The sequence below is a fragment of the Schistocerca serialis genome, chromosome 7 (assembly GCF_023864345.2).
Source record: "Schistocerca serialis cubense isolate TAMUIC-IGC-003099 chromosome 7, iqSchSeri2.2, whole genome shotgun sequence".
NCBI classification, from domain to species: Eukaryota; Metazoa; Arthropoda; class Insecta; order Orthoptera; family Acrididae; genus Schistocerca; species Schistocerca serialis.
Window position 1 is genome coordinate 523110422 of NC_064644.1, and position 27874 is coordinate 523138295.

The window sequence follows — 27874 nt, forward strand, 5'->3', positions numbered from 1 at the left end:
AGTTGGTTCTGTGATGATCTGCCGGTGCTGTTCGTACCGTTACTCTGGGCTCTCATTTGTGTTATTGCCGACATGATCTGGACGTATACTTCCATGTTCTCTGTGGTTGCATGTTGCCCTTACTTATACATCTGCATGATGGGTATGTTGGAGATGCTACGTCCTGACAGACACGTTTCTGGTTAAGCGAACAGTCGGGCACCCTGTGGCTTGCTGGTAATCCCATACAAAATATACGAGAGTTTACAACCAGCACTGAATATCCCGGCAGTCTGCTAGCTCTAGGAAAGTAGCCATCAGCGAGTGAGTTCAGCTGTATACGGCATAGCTGAAGAAACTCGTTGAGTCTCTGTCCAGCCAGACCCACATCATTATGTGGGGTTGAGCGCCGCTACACGGTATTAGCGCGACGTCTGCTGGGAGTGACTGATTTCTTGTCCAGTGCTCTCACTTGCATTACTTATTACCTAATCATGTACCGCCAATGTAACATAGAGCTGATGCATGGTATGAATAGCGAAAAGAGCAAAAACTAATACCTGGATTCCTTTAGTAATCCGTTTTCACAGTGAACGTAATATTGATTTTGCGCTGGCAGTGTAAATAACAAAAAAATGTGAAGCTCCCAGAAGACGTGGTAAGATGTCGCTGTCACTTCATATATGTACACACCATTGGCGGGTACGTAAATGATTAGAGTTGCAACTTGAATGATTTAGAGTTAATGGGTACAGCGGTCACAAATGTGCATTACTGTTGTTCGTGTTTAGTGTCTTTACCAGGGCTGATAAGGGTATTTAAGTGGCATGAACAGCGTCATATGTTATGTGACAACCGCGAAGGAAATGGAGATGGAAGGTGCTCGTATTGGACGGTGTTATCGGAAATAGAAAAGGGACACCATTTTTCCGGCTTGTAGCATCGCTCTGTATGCCCGTTTGCTGCTATCAGACTGCGTTGGAAACTGAGTGCAGGCATACACGTCGCTAGCGTTCCAGTCGTCCACGTCTGACCACTACAAGCAGAAACGCTGTACTGTGCAAACAAGCACATCGTAGCGCCTTCACATCTGCGCTAGTCATCCAAAAACAAGTAATGGATCTCCCACAGCATTCTGAATTACCCTGCATCCCTACCCGGAGACTAGCAGCAGTCGAAAGACGGAATCGCCATCCCATTCGTAGGGTGAAGTTAACACGACCACACACACAACTGGATTTGGAGCGGTGCCGTAACCGAGAACCATGAACTGTTGATGAATGGCGTCGCATTGTGTTCAGTAATGAATCGCAGTTCTGCAATATCCTGGATGACGACGGTCGGCGGGTATGTCGGCGTTGTTGGGAGAAGTACCGTACTTAAAACGACTCGGAGAGACGTAGCGGAGGTACTCTTCGTCTCATGGTGTAGGGAGCCACAGGGCGTGACTTGAGGTGATGGTTCCCGGTGCTTGACGGAACTACGACTGCACAACAGTTCGTCATGAACACTTTGTATACACATGCATTATGTCTCATGTGGTAGTATTGTGGTGCCGCTTTACTACGGGAAAATTGTCACCCATGTATGACACGTGAGTTATGAACTGTCTGTGCGAATCTGAGACACTCAGCTGGCCAGCACAACCCGCAGATCTGTCCCCGATAGAAGTGTGTGACCATCTTGCACGTTAACTCCACCCCAGTGACGGTATCCAACATATGAAAGACCCATTATAATACTTTTGGGTCCACTTGTCTCATAAGGGAATGCAGCGGCTTTTTTTTTTTTTATCGAGTTGAGCCTCTATCGACTGTGTGGTAACAACCAAATTCATTTTAGTGTCTAGATCTTGTTCTTGTTCCAGCTTTGACTTCCTGCCGGTATCTTTTGAGCCCACCAAGGAGTGTCTGTTTGTGCTCTTCGAATAATGGTCCCCTCCGTCGTTTGGACGTTGATGCCATTTTAAAACCTTGGTAGTTGTTCACCAATATTATAAATTTGTTCCTGTCAGGAATTTCTCTTTCCGAGATACCAATCTCATTAAGATCTTTTTGACATTCTTCGAACCATCTTGGCCTTGTTTTCTTAGATTGGATGAAACTCCATATTCTTTTAGTTAGTCGGTAATCGTCCATCATCATGAGATGACCGTAAAATAATAATCGTCTCTTCTTAACGGATGCTGTGATAGGCCCTGTCTTGCTGTAAAAGTCATTTGCTGTCATTCGCCATTGTCCATTAACCCATGCATTACCTAGGTTTTTTCTTGATATTCTACACTCTCGCTTTTCCAGCCGCTCAGCTTGACATTGTCTATTCATTGTCAAAGTTTCTGACCCATATAAGCCCTCAGGTTTTAAAACTGTGTAATAAAGTCGGAACTTGGCCCCTACACCCATAGAATTTTTGTTATAGGCATTCTTTGTCAGTTGGTATGCTTGGTCCAACTTCCTCAGCCTGGGGTTAATTGCTTCTTCTCCTAATCCATTCTCCTGGATGGCTTCACCGAGATTCTTAACTCGGCCGATTTTTCCCAAATTGGTGATCATCCATTCAGCTCCATCACAGATGGCTTTATAACACAGTTCCCAACCGAATTAGCGCGTGCATCCCGGCGAGAGATGTGAAACATCATACACATATGTGGGCTGATACTGCAAAGTCTTTCTTCTTTGTTTTCTTGTTTCACTTTGACTCGATTTTGTAATCACTACGTTAACAAACCCTCTTAGTCAGTAACATATTGTTTTGTTTCGTCCTCCCTTCTGTGGGATCACTTTTTTGCCAGGTAGTGTACGTAACTACACCAAGGTGACAAAGTCATGGGACAGCGGTAATCACACATACACATAGGGTTAGAAATGCATACACAAGGTATAAAAGTGTAGTGCATCGGCAGAGCTGTTATTTGTACTCAGGTGACTCGTGCAAAAAGATTTACGGCGTGAGTATGGCTGCACGACTGGAAGTAACAGACTTCGAACATATAATGGTAGTTGGAGCTAGACACATGGGACATTCCATTTCGGAAATCATTGGGGAATTCAGTATTCCGAGTTCCACAATGTCAAGTGTGTGCAGAGCATGGCAAATTTCTGGAATTACCTCTTGCTAAGGACGGCGCAATGGCCAACGGCCTTCTATCAACGACCGAGAGCAGTGACGTGTGCATGTTGTTACCAGTGTTAACTGTGGTGTCACCGCCAGACACCACACTTGCTAGGTGGTAGCTTAAATCGGCCGCGGTCCATTTAGTACATGTCGGACCCGCGTGTCGCCACTGTGTGATCGCAGACCGAGCGCCACCACAAGGCAGGTCTCGAGATACGGGATAGCACTCGCCCCAGTTGTACGACGACATTGCTAGCGACTATACTGACGAAGCCTTTCTCTCATTTGCCGAGAGACAGTTAGAATAGCCTTCAGCTAAGTCCATGGCTACGACCTAGCAAGGCACCATTAGCCTTACATAGTTTGATAGTTATCGTATGAAATGTCTCAACAAGAAGAACGATGTACAACAAGGATAATTAAAAGTTAAGTATTCGAGGAGCTGCATACTTTTCTTATTAGAATTCACTACTTATCCTGTTCCAGAAGTCACGCCAGTCGGCGTGTGTGTACGCGTGCCTTTCTTTCGGCTCCCTTCTCAGTGTGGCGTAGCTAGCTTGGTACGCCACAACATTAACAGACATCACAACACTGCGTGAAGTAACCGTAGAAATCAATGTGGGAAGTACGACGAATGTACCCATCAGGAAATTTGGTGTTAATGCACTATGGCAGCAGACGACCGACGCGAGTATCTTTGCTAATAGCACAACGTCACCTGCAGTGACTCTCCTGAGCTCGTGGCCTTATCGGTTGGACCCTAGACGAGTGAAAAACCGTGGCCTTGTCAGACGAGTACCAATTTCAGTTGGTAAGAGCTGATAGTAGGGATCGAGTGTGGCGCAGACCCCACGAAGCCATAGAACCAAGTTGTCAACAAGGCAGTGTGGAAGATGTTGGTGGTTCCATAATGGTGTCGGCTGTGTTTACATGGAATGAACTAGGTCCTCTGCTCGAACTGGACCGGTCATTGACAAAAATTGCTTTCTTTTGCTACTTAGCGACCATTTGCATCCATTTTCAGCAATTCCGAAACAACAGTGTCATGTCACGGGCTACACTTTTTCGCGACTGGTTGGAAGAAGACTGGACAATTCAAGCAAATGATTACGTCATTCATATCACCTGACATAAATCCCATGGAAAATTTATGGGAGATAATCGAGAGGTCAGTTCGTGGACAACATCCTTCGCGGACAACACTTTCGCAGTTATGGATGGCTATAGAGGCAGCTCAGTATATCTGGAAGGGACATCCAACGACTGAGTAGAAGTTATGTCAAGTTGCTGCACTTCCCTGGGCAAATGGAGGTCCGACTCGATATTAGATGGTATGCCATGACTTTTGCCACCTCAGTGTATTTCTATTCTACTCATATGAGAATGACTTATTATTCAGATTCCTTTTTGAAACAGTAATTTGCGTTTCAAGTTCACCAAAATATGAACTGAAGAGACATGTAGACAAAGTCAGTGAGAGGCTGAATAGACGTAGACAGTAATGAGACAGATAAATTGGCAAACTATTATTTTATTGATTTATTCAGTGGGAAACATTCAGTTGGACGTGTCAGCAAACAGTCCATCTGATGTAGGACGCCGGTGCCCCTGCCAGCTGGCGCCAGTCAGAGCGGCGCAGCAGCTGCGGCGCCGTCCCACAGCTGGTCGTCGCGACGCCGCCTCGTGCAGCGCCGGCTGCTGCCGCTGCCGCTGCCGCTACCGTCGCCGCCCACCGCCGTCGGCGTCGCCGTGGCGGGGCTGCGCCGCAGCGTCCCGGACGCGAACTCACTGCAACACGAAAACACGCCGCCGTGTCAGCGAGGTCGTGGCTGCGTGTGGTGCAGCTGCCAGCCTGCTGCTGAGCGCATGTGCCCCAGTATTCCACCAGCTACACTGCACGATTCGCTGCTTATGTGTGACTGTGCATTCTTGAGACCAGAGCTACGCTGACTGTCGCACCGGGACTCATTTGAGACCCGGCAGTACAAACAGGCTGTTTGGACCGCTAGTTCTTGCTAGTAGTGGTATTAGAGGTATTAGCGTTAAAGTCTAATATCTGAGGTTTTGTGGACCCAATGGGTCTTTTCCGCACAAACCGTTAGTTCTAGAGAAAATAAAAATGAATAGGACCTTTGTTGTAGGAAATTTAAAATAGTTTAATTTTGTACTGCGACACGTTTTTGCTGCAGGGTATGGTTTTCCAGTTATTCAAGAAAAACGTACAAAAGTGATTTTAAATGTGTTCTGATTCGGAAACCATTCTTAACAGGGCATACGTTCATATGAAGTTTTTTGTTCAGAATCACTAACACCATCACCCCTCAAAGCATGTACCTTTCCTCCTTGAGCCGTGGTAAAATTTGCTGTTTTGAAGAGCGCGCCGCAGCGCGTATTATGAAGCAGTCACCCTCCGTTTCTGGCGGTGGCACCGCTGTGGTCAGTCGCAGCTTTGGTGTCTTCCTCTGGTGGGAATGGGGAAAGGTAGCCTGTTCACGTGCATTTAAGGGGCGCTATGAGCTCGCTAAGCGGCTAGTCTGCTGAGTTGGTCAGCCGGGTCAGTGTGGGGCAGTCAGTGTCTGTCGGTCGTCCGGAGTGCTAGTGTGTATCAGGCCGCCAATCTGCTCGAGTTTCTTCAGGCAATGGTCATTGGCGGTTGGATCGATCGGTTGGTCGGTCGCGCATTGAGACACAAGATGACTTGTCCGTCTTGAGTCACGTCAGTCCAGTGGGCCGCGCCGTATAGCGAGGGGCAGTGGCTTCGCGGACGACACGAGAGCAACAGGAGTCAACCCACGACATCGGTCTGGCCGGTGCGAGCTGCGACGCCGTGAGACGGGAGACCGGCGCGACTCCCTGCGTCCGTTGAAGCGGCTGGCAGCGGACGGTTCGGGAGAGCGTTTTGGGGGTGCTGCGCCAGGTCTTCGCCAGACATCGCAGTTTATTAGAAGTTAAGTGATTCCGGATATGTTGTTTCATTTACTTGTTAAGTTCTACTTGTTTTTATGGTCAGTCTCTCGTCTCCAGCTTGCTCGTCTATCTCTCGTCTGCATTTATTAGGCAGTTAGTGTCTGTCTGTCGGTCTGCCGTACGTTAATAGCTGCCACTGTCATGTTTGTCGGATTCGGTGTTAACGAATTTATTGTTTGAAGTGTAACGGACGACTTCCTGAAATATGTTTTTTATCTTGCCATCATCTTGAGAGGCGGTATATGTGTAATGTAGAGCATGTTTGGCTAACCTTGTATATTTTATGTAAGACTGCATTTCTTGGGTTTTTATTTAAATGGTCATTTTAGTATATAAAGTTGCCACCCTTTCACGGTAAGAGTTTTTTTTTTTTTTTTTTTTTTTTAAATGAAGTTCTACCTTCGGTGGCAAGTTAATCTTTTAATGTTTTGTACCATTTCCATCCCACCTACGTGGTGCACAGTTTATATTCATGTGTAAGTTGTTAAAATATTTAGTTTAAAGTAATCTGGTGTGTTGCAGATTTGCACCAGTGTAGTCCTTCAGAGGTTGTTGTGAGCGGTCGTGACCACGGCCATGTCAAAAGAGAGCGGCAAGGTTCTCAGCCCGAAAGCTCATACTGTAAAAAAATTTTTCTTTCTGCCTCTGAATAAATAAATTGTAACATGATATTTAGATGGCGCTTTCTGATTATAATTTTAAATCTGTTTCAAAAGAAATGGGGGGGGGGGGCTTTTAGGAATAAATTTTCTATTTGTTGAAAGAAATTTGTTTTTCATCAGTTACCCACTGGCAACTACTTCCACGCTCACATAGTGTGATTAAATGTGTTGTTGTTCTTGATGAATCGCTAGTAAATAAAGTAAATTCTGAAGAAAAAGTTTTGAAAGTAAATTCATGGTTCACTCCTGACTCACCCTGTATATGACTGTAGTGAACACGTAATTGGAGTATTGCTGTCGTATATCATTACTTCCACTCCTGTCTTAGAAAAGAGGGCAATGCTTATTTTAAATATTTTTCTCTGGATGCAATTAGAATCATAGCCTCCTTTGTCACATGAAGGACAACTGAGTTTGCGTAACTATATGGTCATAAGCTACAAGTATACTAATAAAATAGGCGTGCTGAGTATAATAATACATTTTATTTTCAGAAACGAGAAACGCTTTCATTGTGTCGCACTCCAGGTATGCCGCTGTACCATTTGAAGATATACTAGTTCAGCACACGCAATTCAGCTGATAAATAATTATCTTTAACCTAATGCTACCAACTGCTAAAGTGCAAATTACCTTAACTTCTATGTAGGCACTACCGTTGGTATACTTTATTACTCATTGATACAATTTGTAGCAATCAAAAAGTGGTTTTCTTTTTTAAGTACACATATTGTAACTGCTTTTCATGGAATCACCCACTAACGTTTACGAAAGTTTCTGCACAAAGAGGAATAAGTGATATGCACATGGGGGTCAGCAGCAGCCGAAATGTTTATAACGTAGTTGCTGGGTAGGTTGTGCAGTGAAATAATAGTTAGAAAAAATTCGATTAGTTGCACCGTTTCCGAGTTAATAAGCATTGAAGTTACCCAGTCAAGCCGCTGCGCGAGCAAATTCAAACGGATCTCCAGATACAGTTAGTGCCAACTCTTCTCACAGCGTAGTTGATAGAGCACAAGGTTACTCACCCCTTGGCTCGGGTTCGATCCTTACTACAGTCCCAAGTCTAACTTTTGTACCGATTTCTAGCTGAGTCAACGCTAATTATCTTGGAAATGGCGCGAAATACTGAGGTTTTTTTTCTTGACAATTATTTGTTAGCACAACCTAACCTACAACGTCCTTCCAATGATTTCAGTCTATTTCTGATCACCGTGTATACCAAAATTTAGAGGTTGAATTATCACCTCAAAAATTAAATTAAATTAGTTGAGGCAAAAAGAAGCAGCAGCAAAATGAGTTACTTTAAGTGGAGAGAGTTCCGAATGACTCCAACCAGGAGCAGTACTGGTGGTCTAAAACATAAAGAAAGTGACGTGGTGGAAAACGGAAGGGTACTAGATGAACGGTAAAAGTAAAAAAAAAAAAAAAGGAACCAAAATCGTTAGGTAGTTCCACAAGTCCAGATGAGTCAGTAAGCTGCCACCACCAGAGTGTGTCTTCACTATCTGCTCGCTGTTGCCCTGCTGCCTGTGTTAAGTCTGAACATCGCCGACTTAGTACCTTGCCACTGGTAGGGCACTGTTGGGTGACTGTCATATGTTGTTGACATCATATCCTAGTGGACTGTGGTTCAAGCTGTGGGGACATAGCTGTCCAGCAACTGGCCTGAGCAGACAAATACTTCCGCTGTCCACTGCCGTATGCAGGCACATGCTTTTCTTGTTCGCCATCGCCATGTGTGGACACATATCACAGCCATGAGCTGCCATCATCTCCACTGGGAAACCCAAATCACTTGCACTTGCACCACTGAGCACTGTGCTGACCAATGTGAATGAGCGAGTCGTTGCAAATGCTGTCCACTGTTTATTGTGCCCCAAAAAACTCTTGACCCACAACGGTGTGGTGCCACCGCCAGACACCACACTTGCTAGGTGGTAGCCTTTAAATCGGCCGCGGTCCATTAGTATACGCCGGACCCGCGTGTCGCCACTGTCAGTGATAGCAGACCGAGCGCCACCACACGGCAGGTCTAGAGAGACGTACTAGCACTCGCCCCAGTGGTACAGCCGACGTTCATAGCAATGGTTCACTGACAAATACGCTCTCATTTGCCGAGACGATAGTTAGCATAGCCTTCAGCTACATTTGCTACGACCTAGCAAGGCGCCATAATCCTTTGCTATATATATTGTGATTATAACATGTACCGTCAAGAGAGATGTTCTACAATTGTGGATTAAAGTTAAGTATTATATCAACTACTTACTTTATTTGCAATTCTCGAGATATTGTCCTGTTCCAGACCTAACGCCAGTCAGCGTGTAATTAAACGCGTGCATTTCGGCCTCCTCTAGAAACACAGTGTTGGCTCTTCTGCCAACACTACAAACAGCACTAAGGCCTCCACATTGACAGCAGCAAACCTTTGCCAACTGTCGTCACCACCTATGAGACATTACCGCGAGGTGACTGACCAAGGCCAGCATGTATCATGGATGGTATTAACCACCTTCCAGAACTGTCATCACTCTGTGTGTTATTATGGAAGGAGGTTACTTGTCAGTACTATTTCCATGACAGTTCGGCAGACGAGCAATTGTCACTCACCACCAGACCACTGCAACCACACCAGTGTGGTCAAATGACCTGACCAATCTCACCAACCACAGCAGCAGTCACCAACTTCCGCTGCTACAAGTGATACCTACTAGAAGTGGTCACTGCAACATCGACAGCTGCAGATGTCTGGGTCGAGATTGTCATCATCATCTGTATTTCACTGTTTTAAGAATGCAGAGCGATAAGATGATTCCCCTCTCGTGTTGCCTGTTGTTCTACGGAAGTAATGGGGAAGGAAAATTGTCACTTAAACCTAAGATTGGAATTTGTAAGGTTTGAAAAACCTGCAGATGTTTCACAGTTTCCTCGAGACACTAGGAAAGATCACTCCAGCATGTGGGCAATGAGATGTACAAAGTGCAAACTATTGAGTCACATCACACTGTGTGTGGAGATAACACCAGCGAAGTTTCAAACATGCTATTGCTACGGTCATTTTGCTGGAGGGCTTATGATTAGGCTTAAAAATCAGAAGCAGAGTGTTACTACTATGACTGCTTTTGCTGTTGGTGTCTCTGTGTTCTCCCTATTGCTGCAATTTTACTTGGTGGACAGATATTCGCAGAGTGTTTCCTCGCAAGAGGCGACTCAGTATTTTGTGGATCAAACAGATGCTTGAAGGGCAAATCACGTTCAGATACATAAGCAGTTAGCAGCTAAGTGGTAGGTAACCTAGAACGAGCCAAAAAGATGAGTTTCAAGACTATGAACAACTGTTACAAAAGATTTGCGGGTTAAGCAAAGTCACGAGGGCTGACATGAAAACTTAAAAAATGCACATGTATTGAAGCAAAGGGTCTGTCCAGCATTATAAGAAACAAAGTAGAACACCTGAGTGAGGTGTCACGGAGGAGAAATCAATCGGTAGAAAGTCTTCTCTATAGGAAAAGGAAGATTAATGCTAACACTTACGAGTAGATGGGGAATGACGAGACGAAGAAAGTTATTCTTCAGGAGGCAAAGTGTGGAGCATTCGACGCATTCCGAAAGAGCTTCCAGCTGATATGTCAAAGACGATGCATGTAGAAAACTTGAAGAGCCTGCCTGCGACCATTAAGGGGACCACGACTCTAGAAGAGAAGTTACAGTCACAGGGGCCGGCCGGGGTGGTCGAGCGGTTCTAGGCGCTACAGTCTGGAAACGCGCGACCGCTACGGTCGCAGGTTCGAATCCTGGGTGTGATGTCCTTAGGTTAGTTAGGTTTAAGTAGTTCTAAGTTCTTAGGGACTGATGACCTCAGAATTTAAGTCCCATAGTGCTCAGAGTCATTTGAACCATTCTAATCACAGGGGTACAGGCAAAAACGGATGTGTTCCCAGCAAGCGTAAGGTGTTACGAGCGTTTGGGCCGCAAAGGCAGTCTCGCCATGCGCAGTGTAATAAATGTGGAGAGGTTTGGCTCCGTGAACAGAACTGTAAAAAGCGAAATGTGCAAGGACGAAGTAATATGCCGTTAAACACCAATGGGAGCCACAAATCCGCTGAATGGAACACTCAGACAGTTTAAATGTCACATAGCTGTATTAAGAGGAAAACAGTGGCGTAATATACGACAGAGAGCATAAATTATAATGTGACACAGGGGGTCACGTGTCTGTAGCGAGTCTGGACCTTTTGGGGAAGTGGAGGTTGAACCGACCGCTTTATTGGTTACATGGGGCAGAAAATAATGATCTCGAACCTCTGTGTTCAGTGATTGTAGCTTCTCAGCTTGGAGCAAGCCAGTTCTGAGATATTATGGAAGTTTTACCTTTGAAGATGAGGGGTACTGCGCAATATTAGGGTTAGAATCCTTGATAAGAGAGCGTGCAAGAATTGATGTTTGACAACGCTCTGTGGAACTTAGTGGGTTATTGTCCAAGTGTGGGTGGCTATTGCCAATGACGTACTGTCACAAGGCTCTACTGTCTCGGTGAATGAACCAACTAAATTGTGTAAGAAGTCACGAAGGCTCAGTTCGAGTGATTAAGTTCCGCAAGGCACTCTGAAATTAAATATACAAGCACACTGACGGAAAAAAATCGCAACACCAAGAAGGAGTTATGCGACATAAAAGAAAGCAGCGTGTTTCTACATCGGAAAGCTGACGTTTTTTAAATTTCTTGCTAGTTGCATAAAACTGACGCTAGTAACGGACTATGAGGGTGCAAATCTTGTTTGCTCTAAATACACGCTGTGACGGTCTTTAGCGTTAGTTACTTTACATATTGGACATGGTGAGTGGATTTTAGTCAACAATGCGTTTAGAGCGAGAAAGACACCACTATGAACACGTCACTGAGTCTATATGAGGTCGCGTAACAGACTACGAGAAGCTGAATGTTTCGTCTGCGATACTGCTGGAAGGCTTCGCAGGAATACAACCATTGAAGATGATTATTGGCAGCGGTGGTCAGGAGAATGTATGGCCGCAAGAAGATCGGGCTCCGAAGGGCCACGTGGCACTACCGAGAGGGAAGACCATCGTGTTCGGCGTATGCCGCTGGTGTATCTTACTGCATCTGCAGGAGTCATCTGAGCAGCACTTGGCACCACAGTGACTCAACGAAGTGTTACAAATCGGCTACTTCAAAGACAGCTTCGAGACAGAGGCCCCGTAGCCTGCATCCCACTGACCACAAACAATTCCCATTCGCGATTTCAGTTGTGTCATAGCTGGAGGGCAGGGTCAGCTGTGTTTTCTCATAAAATATGGATCTTCTTTGGTGCCAGTGATGGTTGTGTGTTGGTTAGAAGGTCAGCTGAGGGCCTGTAACCAACCTGTCCGGGTGATAGACACACTGAACCTACACCTGGTGTTATGGTCTGGTGTGGGACTTTGTGTGACACCAAGAGCACTCTCGTGTTTATCCCACGCAACATGACTGCAAAATTGTGTCAGCCTGCTGATCCGACCTACTGTGCTGCCATTCGTGGAAAGCGTTTCAGGAAGTATCTTCCAGCTGGATAACGCTCGCGCACATACCGCTGTTGTATCCCAACATGCTCCACAGAGTGTCAACATGCTACCTTGTCCTGCTGGACCACCAGATCTGTCACCACTGAAGCACATACGAGAAACTCATTTCCAGAAGCTATCAAATTCATAAAATCCAGTTTTGCAGCAGAGACAGAAAACGTTCTAGAACAACTGTAGCGTGAGTGTATGTTTTGTAGTTTCGTTGTTTTACCCAAACAGCTGTGGTATCTCAATTAAATATTTATTTGTTTAATTCTTATTGCATAAATAAGATAGATTTAGTATCTTTTGGCGTAAAATTGTTTTAAGTTTAGTAATGTTGTTCTGGAGTTACATATATTACTACAAACAGTAAAATATAGTTGACTCCTTGATTTGCAGTGTTTTGTACTCCAGTTTACACTCTCCATTTCATAGTGGGAACTGTTATTAACTTAAAGGTTTAGAAATATTGCAAAGAAAATTAGTGAGAATATTTTTATTGCACAAAATATTTTACTCATTATTTTCAGATTAGATTATTACTTGTTCCATAGATCACGAATACGACACTTCGTAATGATGTGGAACGTGTCTGGTTAATAAAAGGTGTCTATACCAGGTATTACATTACACAAAAAATTACATGACACTTAATACTTTTAATGTTTTTTGGGACGTTGTGGAAATTACTCACTTACTATATCCAAAAGTTCATCTAATGAGTAGAAGGAGTTGACATTAAGAAATTCTTTTAATTTCTTTTTAAATGCTATACGGCTATCTGTCAGACTTTTGATGCTATTAGGCAAGTGACCAAAGACTTCTGTGGCAGCATAATTTACCACCTTATGAGCCAAAGTTAGATTTAACATCGAGTAGTAAAGATCATCCTTTCTCCTAGTGTTGTAGCAATGTACACTGCTATTACTTTTGAATTCGTTCGGATTATTAATAACAAATTTCATAAGTCAATATATACAGGGTGTTACAAAAAGGTACGGCCAAACTTTCAGGAAACATTCCTCACACACAAATAAAGAAAAGATGTTATGTGGACACGTGTCCGGAAACGCTTAATTTCCATTTTAGAGCTCATTTTAGTTTCGTCAGTATGTACTGCACTTCATCGATTCACCGCCATGATTTCATACGGGATACTCTACCTGTGCTGCTAGAACATGTGCCTTTACAAGTACAACACAACATGTGGTTCTTTCACGATGGAGCTCCTGCACATTTCAGTCGAAGTGTTCGTACGCTTCTCAACAACATATTCGGTGAGCAATGGATTGGTAGAGGCGGACCAATTTCTTGGCCTCCACGCTCTCCTGACCTCAACCCTCTTGACTTTCATTTATGTGGGCATTTGAAAGCTCCTGTCTACGCAACCCCGGTAACAATGTAGAGACTCTTCGTGCTCGTATTGTGGACGACTGTGATACAATACGCCATTCTCCAGGGCTGTATCAGCGCATCAGGGATTCCATGCGACGGAGGGTGGATGCATGTATCCTCGCTAACGGAGGACATTTTGAACATTTCCTGTAACAAAGTGTTTGAAGTCACGCTGGTACGTTCTGTTGCTTTGTGTTTCCATTCCATGATTAATGTGATTTGAAGAGGAGTAATAAAATGAGCTCTAATATGGAAAGTAAGCGTTTTCCGACTCATGTCCACATAACATATTTTCTTTCTTTGTGTGTGAGGGATGTTTCCTGAAAGTTTGGCCGTACCTTTTTGTAACACCCTGTATATTGTCAGGCTACAACAAAGATCTCTAGCTCTTTAAATAGTTGTCTGCAGGATGATCTTGGATGAGCTCCAGCAATTAATCTGATTACACCCTTTTGTGCAATGAACACTCTTTTACTCAATGATGACTTCCCCAGAATACGACGCCATACGAAAGCAGAGAATGAAAATATGCGTGTTAAGCTAATTTACTGAGATGTATATCGCCAAAATTTGCAATGACCCTAATAGCATAAGTGGCTGAACTCAAACGTTTCAGCAAATCTTCAGTATGTTTTTTTCCAGTTCAACCTCTCATCAATGCGTACACCTAGAAATTTTGAATATTCTACCTTAGCTACCGATTTCTGATTGAAGTCTATATTTATTAATGGTGCCATTCCATTTATTTTGTGGAACTGTATGTCCTGTGTTTTGTCAAAGTTTAATGAGAGCCCATCTGCAGAGAACCACTTATTGATTTTCTGAAAAACATCGTCTACGATTTCACCAGTGAATTCTTGTCTGTTGGGTGTGATAGCTATACTTGCATCATCAGCCAAAGGTACCAGCTTCGCATCTTCGTGAATATAGAATGGCAAGTCATTAAAATATATTAAGAACAACAGAGGACCAAAGACCGAACCTTGCGGCACCCCATTCTTGATTGTTCCCCAGTTTGAGAAATCACTAGTTTTGAGCACTGTTCCATTCATACCACAGTACTTGAGCTTATCTAGAAGTATTCCGTGATTTACACAAACAAAACCCTTTGAGACATCACAAAATATCCCAACTTCCAGTCACTCAGAGCATTTAATATTTCATTAGCGAAAGTATATATTTCATTTTCCATTGAAAAACCTTTCTGGAAACCAAACTGACATTTTGTTAAAACTTTATTTTTGCAAATGTGTGAAACTACTCTACAATACATTGCCTTTTCAAGAATTTTGGATAAGGCAGTCGCCGGCCGGAGTGGCCGAGCGGTTCTAGGCACTACAGTCTGGAACCGCGCGACGGCTAAGGTCGCAGGTTCGAATCCTGCCTTGGGCGTGGATGTGTGTGATGACCTTAGGTTAGTTAGGTATAAGTAGCTCTAAGTTCTAGGGGACTGATGACCTCAGAAGTTAAGTCCCATAGTTCTCAGAGCCATTTGAACCATTTGATAAGGCAGTCAGAAGAGAGACTGAGCGATAGCTGTTGACATCAGACGTATCCCCTTTTCTATGCAGAGGTTTAACAATGGCATACTTCAGTCTATCTGGGAAAATACCCTGCTTCAGAGAGCTATTACATATGTGGCTAAGAATCCCACTTCTCTCTTGGGAACAAGCTTTTATTATCCTGCTGGAAATGCCATCAATTCCATGTGAGCTTTTATTCTTGAGAGGGTTTATTATTTTCCCAATTTCAGAGGGAGAGGTGGGTGGAATTTCAGTTGTATCAAATGGTGTGGGTAAGCCTCTTCTGTTAACTGCCTTGCTTCTTCTAATGAACATTTACATCCTATTTTCTCTACAGCATTTAAAAAATGATTATTCAAAATGTTTTCGACTTCCGGCTTGTTGTTTGTCAAGTTTCCATTCCCTTTGATGGTAATGCCGTCATCTTGTACTCTTGGTTGCCCTGTCTCGCTTGTAATAATATTCCAAATTGTTTTGATTTTGTTATCAGAGGTTTCAAATCTCAGACATGATGCACATGCTTCTGGACTTTTTAATAAACTTTCTTAATGTGCATAGTAGTTTTTATAATATTTGCCTGTTTCTGGGTCATTACATTTTCTTGTTGTTAGATACAGATCCCTTTTGTGGTTACAAGATATTTTAATTCCTTTAGTAAGCCAAGCTTTTTTGCATGGTTTCTTATAATTAGATTTAACTACTTTCTTGGGGAAACAGTTCAAATCATGAAATAAATTATATTTTAAATTAACATCTGGTTCCTTGTACACCTCATCCCAGTCTAACTGCTGAGGATTTTCTCTGAAATTTCTAGTTGTTGAGTCATTAATTGAACACACAACTTTGGATGGTAGTTTTGAATTACTGAATGGAGCTATGTCATATACTGTAACTAGCTGAGCACCATGCTCAGAAAGGACATTCTCAACAGGACAAGAATTTATGTTTTTAAACGTATCTTGGTCTATAAAAGTGTCATCTATCAATGTGCTGTTGCCTTTTACTACACGAGTAGGAAAATTAACGGCAGATGTCAAATTGAAAGAACGGAGCAAGACTTCCAGATCATTCTTCCTATTACACTCTTTCAGTGAATCAACATTGAAATCCCCACAAATAATAATTTGCTTTCCCCTATCTGACAGATAGCACAACAAGGCATCCAAGTTTTCCAGAAGTAAATGAAAGTTTTCTGAAGGGGACCTATATACTGTTACAATTATAAAAGAGCCCTCCTTCAGTTTAAGTTGACAGGCACATGCTTCTATATGTTGCTCTAGACAAAACTTTTTTGTTTCTAAGATTTTTACACAGTGATAACTTTTGACATATATGGCAACTCCTCCTCTCACCTTATTCTCTCTACTCATATGTGCAGCTAGTTTCTAACCACTGATATCTACCTTTTCCATATCAGACACAATGTGATGCTCAGACAGGCTTAATATATCTATTACATTATCAGATTCAATGTCATCTAAACAAACCAAGAGCTCATCTATTTTATTCTTCAATCCCGGAATATTTTGGTGAAAAATGGTAACATCATTTTTTACTTTACTTTTGTGAGAATCTTCTTTCTTCTTTAATCCACCAGTATTTTGGTTAAACATGGTAACATTATTATTTACTCTCCTGTTGTGAGGTTCTAGTGAATTTTGGACCTCTTTAGCACCTTTCAAACTGCCTGAACAACGTTATTCCCTGGCGCATTCAAAACAAAATTAAAGATCTATACTACAACAAAATCTACATGTGACGCAGAAGTTAACCACGAACATCTGTCAACCACAAGGAGATTGACTTCATCATAACATCCTTTTCCTGGTATATGACGTACGTTCTTGCGTAAATTTAAAGAAAATATTTATATTACGAACATAAAAAGAAAGGTGCTCCAAAACAAAGAACAGCATTACTTTCGTACAGATTGTCTTCATTCATCACCTCATTGTCATTAACACAATTGGAAGATTTTTTATTGTTATCTTCATTTAGGGATCTGTTGTAAAAGAGCAGATCCCCAACATAATATCCCATTCCCCAAAGGATTTTAATTACGTCACTCTTTTTCGCTGGTTGTACATGGATTTTAGTATTAAGTTCCTAATCATTGCCATGATTTGCTCATATTTTACAGATATTTTTCTTTTTTTTTTTTGAGTTATGAGTTCACAATGGGGGATTCCCGCATAGCATGGATGTAGACCAACCAGAGCTCTTTGTGTTTGCAAAGTAACGCTCTTCGCTTCACTTATCTTTATGCGTTTTGAATATGGCATACAAACTTTGGACATATCTTGCTAGCTGACCTGATTGAAATCAACACATAACATATGCAGTTTTACAGTGTCTTTAAAAGATTTCATACTCTAAAAGAATAGAACTTCTTCCCTTACCTTTTTTCCAACCTGCCCAGCCATATCTTCAGGCCTGTAGGAACGACTTCTAATGAGAAAGAGGCAATCTACTTGGAAACTGAAGTGATGTTCAATTCCCGACAATACGAGAAGGTTGCAGTAGTTATTATTCTCTGATGACAAACTGTCACGAAACACTCTAACTGCTGAATTTCGTTCTTCCTGCAAAGGGGAAAGAGTCTTTTCAAGAAATTCCAAAAAAAGAACTTATTTCATGAGATCCCCTACCCCATCTGTCTCTAGCCAGCTGTAGAAGTGTATTGTATTCTCATTAACAGTTTCATCTTTTTCCACAGTCACAATATCAAGATGAAACACTGTAGCTGCCTTGAGTAATAATCCTACCCAATGGTAGCGTTAGACAGAGGTTGATTTTGCATCAACTTTCAGTCAGTGAATTTTTAAGCAGCTGGTTGTGGTTCTGGAAAAATACGTTTGTCCTGTATTTAAGGACCATGAGTTGAACAACTGTCTCCATCTTCTCTTCTGTAGATGTAGCTGATTTAAATTGTATACTGTATTTCAGACATTCGCTGCAAGTATCCTGTTTCATGCTGTAAAACCCTAGGCTGAATTTGGTAACAAATATCTATAAACTAACCTATTATAGCGATTAAATATTTACCTTTTAAGTAAACTGTTAAAAATTTGTGAAGAAAGAACAGACCTGTACAGAAATACATGTGCACGAAAATAAATATGAGAATATGCTTTCTTGAAATGTCCATTACAAAATTGTTTTCAGTTTTGAATCACAATATGTGAAATAACCAATAATCAAAGAGACTTAGTGGTTTCCTAACTTTTAAATTACAATGTAGTAGAGGTTAAATAATATTAAATGGCAGAAGACAGCAAACTACCTTGTAAATGCAGTAAGGAGATACCGCCAGAAGTTCCACGTCTTTCACAAAATAACATCCACATATTTAGAATAGACTGCAGGAATGCACGTCTGCCATAATGCTTTTCTTTGCATTTGAATGATTGAATATGGAAATAAATCTCTTCTTCAAGACTAGTCCTTTCGGCTGTCAGTCTAGACCCACCTATCTTCACCGGGCCAGTAACACCCATCGCTCTCTGAAATGTATCTTGACATACATTTATCACCCCAGTCCGAGGTTTTACTTTATATGTTACAGCTATGGTCTTCTTGACATCTGTGCCACTTTCCTGACTGGCTCTACGCCTCTTTAGTGAAATTACATCTATGTGTTGCGAAATGACCTTATTTTGTGAAATAGAATCTTTATTCTCATAGAAACAGTCATGAAATTCTTGAATGTCAGTTGGTAATAAACGTACAGCACAGCAGAAAACACTGTCATGTTCGCAACTAATTTGAGGTCTAACACCAACCTTTTTTGCATGCTTATTTTGTTTCGCGACATTTTTCATCCACTTCTCCGCTCTGCATACCCTTTTCCTTGGATTTTCTGTTTCTGTGGATAGTTCACAGTACCAGTAGTCATCTGATATAACAGACTGCGTAATTTAATTACAAAATCACAATGAACAAAACAAAGTAAAAGAAAAAGATTCCCAGACACGTCCTTATAACACATAATGTCATGTAAATAGATGTCGACCATTTTGTATGTGACGTCTTTACCAAGAAGACTAACGATTGGCTGCCTGGATTTGAGACTTCTTGGAAACAAAATAAGACTGGATTTGTTACTCCTCTCATTGACCCGCAAGTGTTAACTGGAAATATAGAACGGATATGGTACAGTTCTTATTACACAGGTAAAGGTTGTAAGTAATTCTGTCACTCGTTACGTCATTTTTCATTTTTTCACATTTGGTGCCTTTTGGAGCTGAACTCGTATGTGACATAATCGGTCTACAACTCTAGTGTCATCCGCAAAGAGTATTAACCGTTCCTGTATTGACTGACCAAGTGCAACAGGCTTGGAACTCCATCGGTCAAACAGACAAACGGCAGCTGTACAACACAATGCATGCACGTTTACATGCTTACATTCAGTAGTCTGGCAGTTACACAGGTCATTAATGTACCAGCATTTCACATTTGCAATGCTTACCTCGTGCTTACATTAACCTGTGATCTTGCAAAGTTAAATATGTTACATAGGCGAACGTATTCCAGTAATTTCATTATCCTACATTAATTATTTTTTGTGTTGTGATTTTTTTCCGTGAGTGTATCATGTGTGGTAGAACGTCTGGAGGACTATGACGAATTAGATGCATCATGATGTACTACACACGGGTGTGTTGCACAGATACAATATGTAGATGTTGTACATATGTTTTCCTGACAGTATGAATAAGTTCGGCGCCGATTATGTGAGTTTGCTTAAGGACTGTTAGTCGCCAAAGTGGATGTTCTGGGCGTGAAAGATTTAGAGAGTTCGATTGCGGACATTATCTGTAAGCAACTCATCAGTACAGATACATTATATGCTAAAGTTGAGTATGTGAAAGGAGAAGGCAGAAGGTTCGTGGAGAAGCTATTAGTGGAGTTAGAGACTGACTCAATCCTTGTGGGTCATTACTGGTAACGGCCGTAGCACAGCACTGAATTTCGACTGGAAATAAATAACCTGTGTACCGGAAACTGTGTAAATCAAAACAAGCTATGGAAAAACAAGAGGAGACTTTTATGAGCATCTTGGATTTCCGCCAAGCTTTCGACACTGCCAGCTTTGATTCTACTTGTTAAACTCAATACTAAACACTTTTCTTCATGTGCTGTACAACGTTCCATTCATATGTTACGAGTACATACCGCCAACAGTGTGTAATGATTGTAACAAGGAGGTCACAACGGAAGAATGTAGTAACATGGGTCCCACAAGGATCAGAGTAGAGCCCATAACTTTTCCCATTTTATGTTAATGATGTGTCGAATATTATTTATCAATGCAAATGTCATTTATATGCCGATGATGTTCAGTTATACCTAAGTCCAAGCCAAAGAAATTTGCACGCAGACATCCACAGCTTAAATGCTGTCCTCCTTGCTTTTCCAGAATGGGCATAGGACATGGTTTTAAACATCCCATCTGAAACGCAAGCAATCTTAGTTGCTGTCAAAAGACTTACTACTCTTAAGTTCAGAGAATCTCTTCCATTCTTAATCCTTTACTTCTTCTGAAAAGAATTTGGGAATAGTTCTGGATCGAACACACAACTGTTGTTTGAAGAGAAGGTGTCAACATCACTTCGTTCATTACAGAAATTTGAAAAAAAAAAATTTCTCTCGAGGTAAATAAGGGACTCATAGAGTCACTAATACTCCCCACTCTTGATTATGGTGATCCGGTTCTCCAAGGACCTTTGTATGAGAGCTCACGTGAGCTAGAACTGGCGATGAATGCTTGTGTGATACATTTGTCATGTACGCTATTTCGACTATATCATTCCTACCTATGAATAATTATCTTGGTTATATGCCGATAAGCGTAGTTAATATCGTACTCTGTCTCTGTTGCATCGCCTTCTCAGGCATTACATTGCATATTTATCTTCAACTCATACTCTACTGACTGAACAACACAGCAGAAATACACATTCTCAAGAAAGTAAAATCCTCTCTGTACCACAACAATGCCTTGTTACCCAGATCATTTTCTAATTCAGAAACCCGACATTGGAACAGTCTTCCTGAAAATATTGGAGAAATTAAAATCCTTTCAAACTTCAAAAGGTAGCTAACAGCCCATCTTCTCTCACAATATATATCACTTCTTGCAGTTCACTTTCATCAACCCTCCCTCTACCACCACTCTTCCCTCCCCTAGTCAACTAACGAAAGAAGCCTGCTGCCACATCTTTGCACTGGCCTTTATCCTCAGCATGGCAACCACTAGTTTGCCTATCGACTTTACAACAACTTCAATCGAAAGAAACCTGCTGCCTCATCTTTGGAACGGCGTCCAACTTCACCATGGCAACCAGTGGTTTCAAATGGTTCACTAACAGGTCTTGAGAGGGCAACCCATGTACTGTCAAAATGAAGTTCATTTATCCTACATGTTTCAATATTTTTAACGCTTCTTAATTGACAATAGCTGTTAAATAAGCTATGTTTAATGTGTGTTTATTTTTCTTTCTTGGCAATGTTGTTTTAGCTAAGGAATTTTACATTGTTATTCGCCCCATAACCCATTGGTTAGTAATGACATCATTCCATCAGAAGTGGGCGGAGCCTCCATTATATACAGAGTGTCCCAGCTATCTTGTCCACCCAAAATATCTCTGGAACAATAACAGCTATTGGAAAACGACTTTCACCGGTATCAATGTAGGGCTGGGGCCCATGAATGTACATATTTGGAAACATTCTAAACCGATAGCATATGTGTTTTTTTAAATGGACCTCCTATGTTGTTTCTTCGGCAATCCATAGCATGACAAAGCACATACACAATGGCATTGATTGCATCGCAATATTCCCATTACATCCCCAGATACTGAGACGCGAATTTGACGCTTGAAACACCCGACATGCGCTGCTAGCGCACGTCCTGAGGCTCAGGCGTGAGCCCCATGCAGCCCGTAATCGCGATGTGATTGACATGTGTAATCACACCTCCATACTTATCAGGAGGTCGGAAACGAATAATACGGTCTGCTGCCATCAACATAATGGTTTCCCTCTTGCACGTTTTACGTATCTACGTACACAATATGAACCAATACCGATCGGTGTAGACCCGTCAGATTGTCTTATTTATCCTGCACACCCAAAATAAGGTTTATTTAATGCGTTATATGACCCATTGGGCCTGTCGCGCAGGGCCTGGCTCTACCTAGTCAAGTGTCCAACGTAGTTCCCACTACTGCCACAGTTACCACTTCGCCTTGTTTATGATTTGCGACCCATGCAAACTCCTGTACTCCACCACCCTCCAAGCATCCCATTTGTTGTTGCTTTGGCGTGCAGTACTCCGTTTGCCATTGTAGTCGTGAATCACAGTAATCTAGTGACGGCACGGACGTAGTACACATTGTGAATAAACGTTGTGTTGTGGAACTTATACTGTACAGTATAATGTAGGCCTACACACATGAAGATATGGTAGATGTGGTGTCACCGCCAGACACCACACTTGCTAGGTGGTAGCTTTAAATCGGCCGCGGTCCCTTAGTACATGTCGGACCCGCGTGTCGCCACTGTGTGATCACAGACCGAGCGCCACCACAAGGCAGGTCTCGAGATACGGAATAGCACTCGCCCCAGTTGTACGGACGACTTTGCTAGCGACTACATGGACGAAGCATTGCTCATTAGCCGAGCCAATAGTTAGAATAGCCTTCAGCTAAGTCAATGGCTACGACCTAGCAAGGCGCCATTAGCCTTACATAGCAGTTGATAATTATCGTCTAAAGCATGTCTCAACAAGAACGATGTATACAACAAGGATGGATTAAAGTTAAGTGTTCCAAAAGCAACGTACTTTTCTTTATAGCATTCATTGAGCGTCCTGTTTCAGACTTCACGATATTCTGCGTGAGCTTATAGCGTGCATATCGGCCTCCTCAAAATAACACTGTGTCGGCACTTCTGTCGACACATCAGTAGAAATGCTGCTGATCTATGGAGAATGTACGTTGACGGGAAATACGCTATGAGGTTGCTTGTTTGTTGATAGTACCGTTAGCGAACATTATGATTATTAAGTTAATATGTCTGTTTTCTACCCTATTCTACATACCGGTACTGTACCCTGTTGTAGGTGGACGAAATGCTGTTCAGGCAGAACGACTGTACAGAAGACGACTCCCTGACAAACCATCGCCTTCGCGCCGGTTGTTTGGTCGTCTCACATCTCGTCTACGTGAAACGGAAAGCTTAAATCCAAGACCTCTACATCGTCCTAGAACACGCACAGATGAACGTGCTGAAGTTGCTGCGCTCGCTACCATAGCTGTGAATCCTCAAATCAGCACACGTCAAATTGAACGTGAAGTTGGTGTGTCGAAATCAAGTGCACAGCGTATCCTTAAATGTCATAAATTTCATCCTTACCATGTTCATATACACCAGGATCTTCATGGAAATGACTGCCGCAATAGGGTAACATTTTGTCGGTGGGCTCAGCAAAAACTTCTGACTAATCCAAATTTTTTTGCAGATGTTCTCTTTACCGACGAGGCATCATTCTCCAACAAAGGAATTGTCAATATGAGGAATATGCATTATTGGTCCGCACACAATCCAAAATGGCTCCGTCAGGTAGAGCATCAACGTCCGTGGAAAGTTAATGTTTGGTGTGGGATTATTGGAGATACCATTATCGGACCTTTCTTTATAAATGGCACCAAAAATGGCAGACAATACTCCAGATTTATACGACACAATCTTCCTGTTCTCTTGGACACCGTACCTCTGAACCGGAGAATGGTCATGTGGTATCAGCATGACGGATGCCCTGCACATAACGCCTTACGAGCACGACGACTTCTGAACCGTAAGTTCCCAGGTAGGTGGATTGGACGAGGTGGCCCAGTTAGGTGGCCTGCCCGGTCTCCGGACCTTACACCGCTGGATTATTTTCTTTGGGGAGCAGTGAAGGATGCTGTTTACCTACATGAACCAACAACACCAGAGGACATGAAGCTTGTACAGCCATCAAAGAGGAAACAGTAGCACGAAGTAGGGCATCTGCAGAGTGACCCTATGTATGTAAGCCAATGGGCATCACTTTGAGCATGAGATGTGAACGCTATGTTTAGTATGTAGTGCTGGTATAACAGTGGAAGTTTCTACAAAGGCCCATTTTACCCAGTGATGTTAAGAAAAATTTGTTTGCAACAATTTGTCATTTAACGCATTAGATAAACATAACATTGATAATTATGTGATAATAAAACTAATTGGTTAAACATGTTTAAATTCATCTTCTATGTTCCACCTGAACTTCCGAAATCAAAACATTTTTACCTAAACAACGGTAACACTTTTAGTCCACTTGCTCGTTTCACTAAAACCATCAACATAAATTTTACTATTACGAGTGAATGATTGACTGACACTTGCGCTAGATCTACAGTAAAGTAAAGTTTTAACGTTGAACGGCATACCTTTTTAGTAACGGATTAACGATAAGCGAAGTTAATTTTGTGACTAACGTTGCGGTACACAGATATGTTACAGAACCGCATCACCCCTAGCCTATGGGATAAATACCTGCTGGAATGTACGACGTTAATGCAGGATGGCAGCAGACCGGATTATTCGTTTCGGACCTCTTGATAAGTATGGAAGTGTGATTATGCATGTCAATCACATCGCGATTACGGGCAGAATGGGGTTCAAGCCTGAGCCTCAGGACGTGCGCTAGCAGCGCATGTCGGGTGTTTCAAGCGTCAAATTCGCGTCTCAATATCTCGGGATGTAATGGGAATATTGCGATGCAATCAACGCCATTGTGTATGTGCTTTGTCATGCTATGGATTGCTGAAGAAAAAATGTAGGAGGTCTATTTAAAAAAAACATAAGTTTGTGTTAAAAAACACATACGCCTTCGTTTTAGAATGTTTCCAAATATGTACATTCATGGGCCCCAGCCCTACTTTGATACCGGTGAAAGTCGTTTTCCAATAGCTGTTATTGTTCCAGAGATATTTTGGGTGGACAAGATAGCTGGTTGGTTGGTTGGTTGGTTGCTTGGGGAAGGAGACCAGACAGCGTCGTCATCGGTCTCATCGGATTAGGGAAGGATGGGGAAGGAAGTCGGCCGTGTCCTTTCAGAGGAACCATCCCGGCATTTGCCTGGAGTGATATAGGGAAATCACGGAAAACCTAAATCAGGTTGGCCGGACGCGGGATTGAACCGTCGTCCTCCCGAATGCGAGTCCAGTGTCTAACCACTGCGCCACCTCGCCCGGTACCAAGATAGCTGGGACACCCTGTATAGTAAGAGGTGCACTGGTTTCCCAGTAGTGATTTTCCAGCAGAAGGAGGTTCTTACTCATTGGTAATTCATCGTTTTATAGCTTTATAACTTTATGTATTTTCTTTAATGTATGTAGCCCTCTAATTAAAGCTTTGTATACGACTTGTAGGTCTGAAGATTACCACAGTAGTGATCGAAACTGGTCACTGTAATAAATAAATTGTGATCAAGACTGTTTTTGATAGTAAAGATCTGACTAGATTTATTAGATCGAAGAGTATCTGTGGCAAGACTCATATGGTCACTTCCTGACAGAGTAGAGGAATTTTGGGTAGAAATTACAGTACTGTTACTTCTGGAAAAATTCCTGGCTGGGCTACAAAAGACCCAGAAAGACCTGCCAGCTGAATTAGACCACAGCTACACTGAATGAGCAGACCTAGTCGTTATTTTATCACTTTGCAACAGCAGACATCAGCACCATAAGAGCCCCACTCCATGTGATGGTGCAGTACCCAATAGTATGTACCAACATAGTATGAAAATGTCTCACAGGTCACCACTACCCAACAAAATGTGGAGCTCTAGGTAAGTGCACAGAGACACAGACCCAAAAAGATGATATTGTTTTCTATACAGCGGAAAAACTCCTTCACTGTCAGAGAGTGTATGTCTCGATATGCACAACACGTGTGAGAGAGAATTATGCTTAGGCATGTGAGATCCAACAATTTTTGGGAAATTTAGGAGCAGAAGGCCCACAGGGTAACCTGACACCACACCCTTGCTTCCAAAGGGCACATTGGATGAATATCCTGAATATCCATGTACATTTACATATCTATATATATACCTAAAGAGGTTATCGTGAATTGCTGCGAGTTAGGTCGACCTAGGGGCATGATACAACTAGAACTAGAAGCCAATGGATTGCTTGTTGACGACTCAACATGTTCCTTCTAGAGAGAGCATGTTTACGGTCCCAGCTATCATAAATGAGACCACTGTTGGGAATGTGTGTGTTTGTTGCAGATAAACCATTGGACGTAATTCCAGCCTTGAACTAAAGCTAAATGAACGACACCTTGGAACCTGACCTTTATCATTCACTGGACAAACCAATAGTAAGTAAATAAAGACATCATCGTGGAGCAGAGGCTATAGCATGTATAAAATATAATGGTAACTGAGCCATGGTAAAAATTTCTGTTTTGAAGAGCGCGCCGCAGCGGTGGCGCCGCTGTGGCAGTCGCAGCTTTGGTGTCTCCTCCTGGTAGGAAAGGGGAAATCTCGCCTATTCACGTGCATTTAAGGAGCGCTATGAGCTCACCAGTCGGTCAGTCTGGGTCAGTCTCGCCCCAGCTTGCTAGTCTGTCTCTCGTCCGCATTTGTGAGGCAGTTAGTGTCTGTAAGCGTAGGCTTCCGCGGCCGTTGTCTTCTTCAATAAAATTCTTCAGGGTATCAGACCGCATCGTCATAATTTAAAATGCGCCAACGTTTCGGCCAGCGTTGCAGCTAGCCTTCTTAAGGGCCCTGATGAAGGCTAGCTGCAACGCTGGCCGAAACGTTGGCGCATTTTAAATTATGACGATGCGGTCTGATACCCTGAAGAATTTTATTGAAGACAGTTAGTGTCTGTCTGTCGTTCGGGTTGCTTGTATGTCGTTCGGATAAACCTTTAAAGTTGGCAAAATGAGCGTTTTTCCACTCCGACAGTAAGAGAACTCAGCGAGTGGTCGCCCGGTCGGGGCTTAGTTCCTGCATCTGAGTCTGCGCGTTAGGCCGCCAGTCTGCTCGAGTTTGCTCAGGCAATGGTCATTGGCGGTTGGATCGATCGGTTGGTCGGTCGCGCACTGAGACACAAGAAGACTTGTCCGACTTGAGCGTCGGCGCATGTGAGGTCGCGAAGTCAGTCCAGTAGACCGCGCCGTATAGCGAGGGGTAGTGGCTTTGCGGTCGACACGAGAGCAACAGGAATCATCCCACGACATCAGTCTGGCCGGTGCGAGCTGCGACGCCGTGAGACGGGAGATCGGCGCGCAGCGGACGGTTCGGGAGAGCGATTTTAGGGTACTGCGCCAGGTCTTCTCGAAAAATCACAGTTCATTAGAAGTTAAGTAATTGGTGATATCTTGTTTGATTTACTCTAGTTAAAATTTACTTGTTTTCTTGGTCAGTCTCTCGTACCCAGCTTGCTTGTTTGTCTCTTGTCCGCGTTTGTTAGGCAGTTAGTATCTGTATTACTTTTGAATGCATTATGGGAACAGCAGTGATCAATAAAATTGTAAATAATTACTATTAAACACAGTCTTGATCACAATTTATTTTATAAGGTGACCGGTTTCGACCACTGCTGTGGTCATCTTCAGACCATT

General features: G+C 42.6%; 1 protein-coding gene across 1 annotated transcript in view; it reads right to left on the reverse strand.

Annotated features, from left to right (window-relative positions):
• Positions 1-4718: 4718 nt before the first annotated feature.
• LOC126413201 (adipokinetic hormone/corazonin-related peptide receptor variant I-like) overlaps positions 4719-27874 on the reverse strand; it is a 188541-nt gene continuing 165385 nt past the window's right edge. The window contains exon 5 of the mRNA XM_050083097.1: positions 4719-4881. Coding sequence (XP_049939054.1) covers positions 4719-4881 — 163 coding nt within the window. The remainder of the gene's footprint in view (positions 4882-27874) is intronic.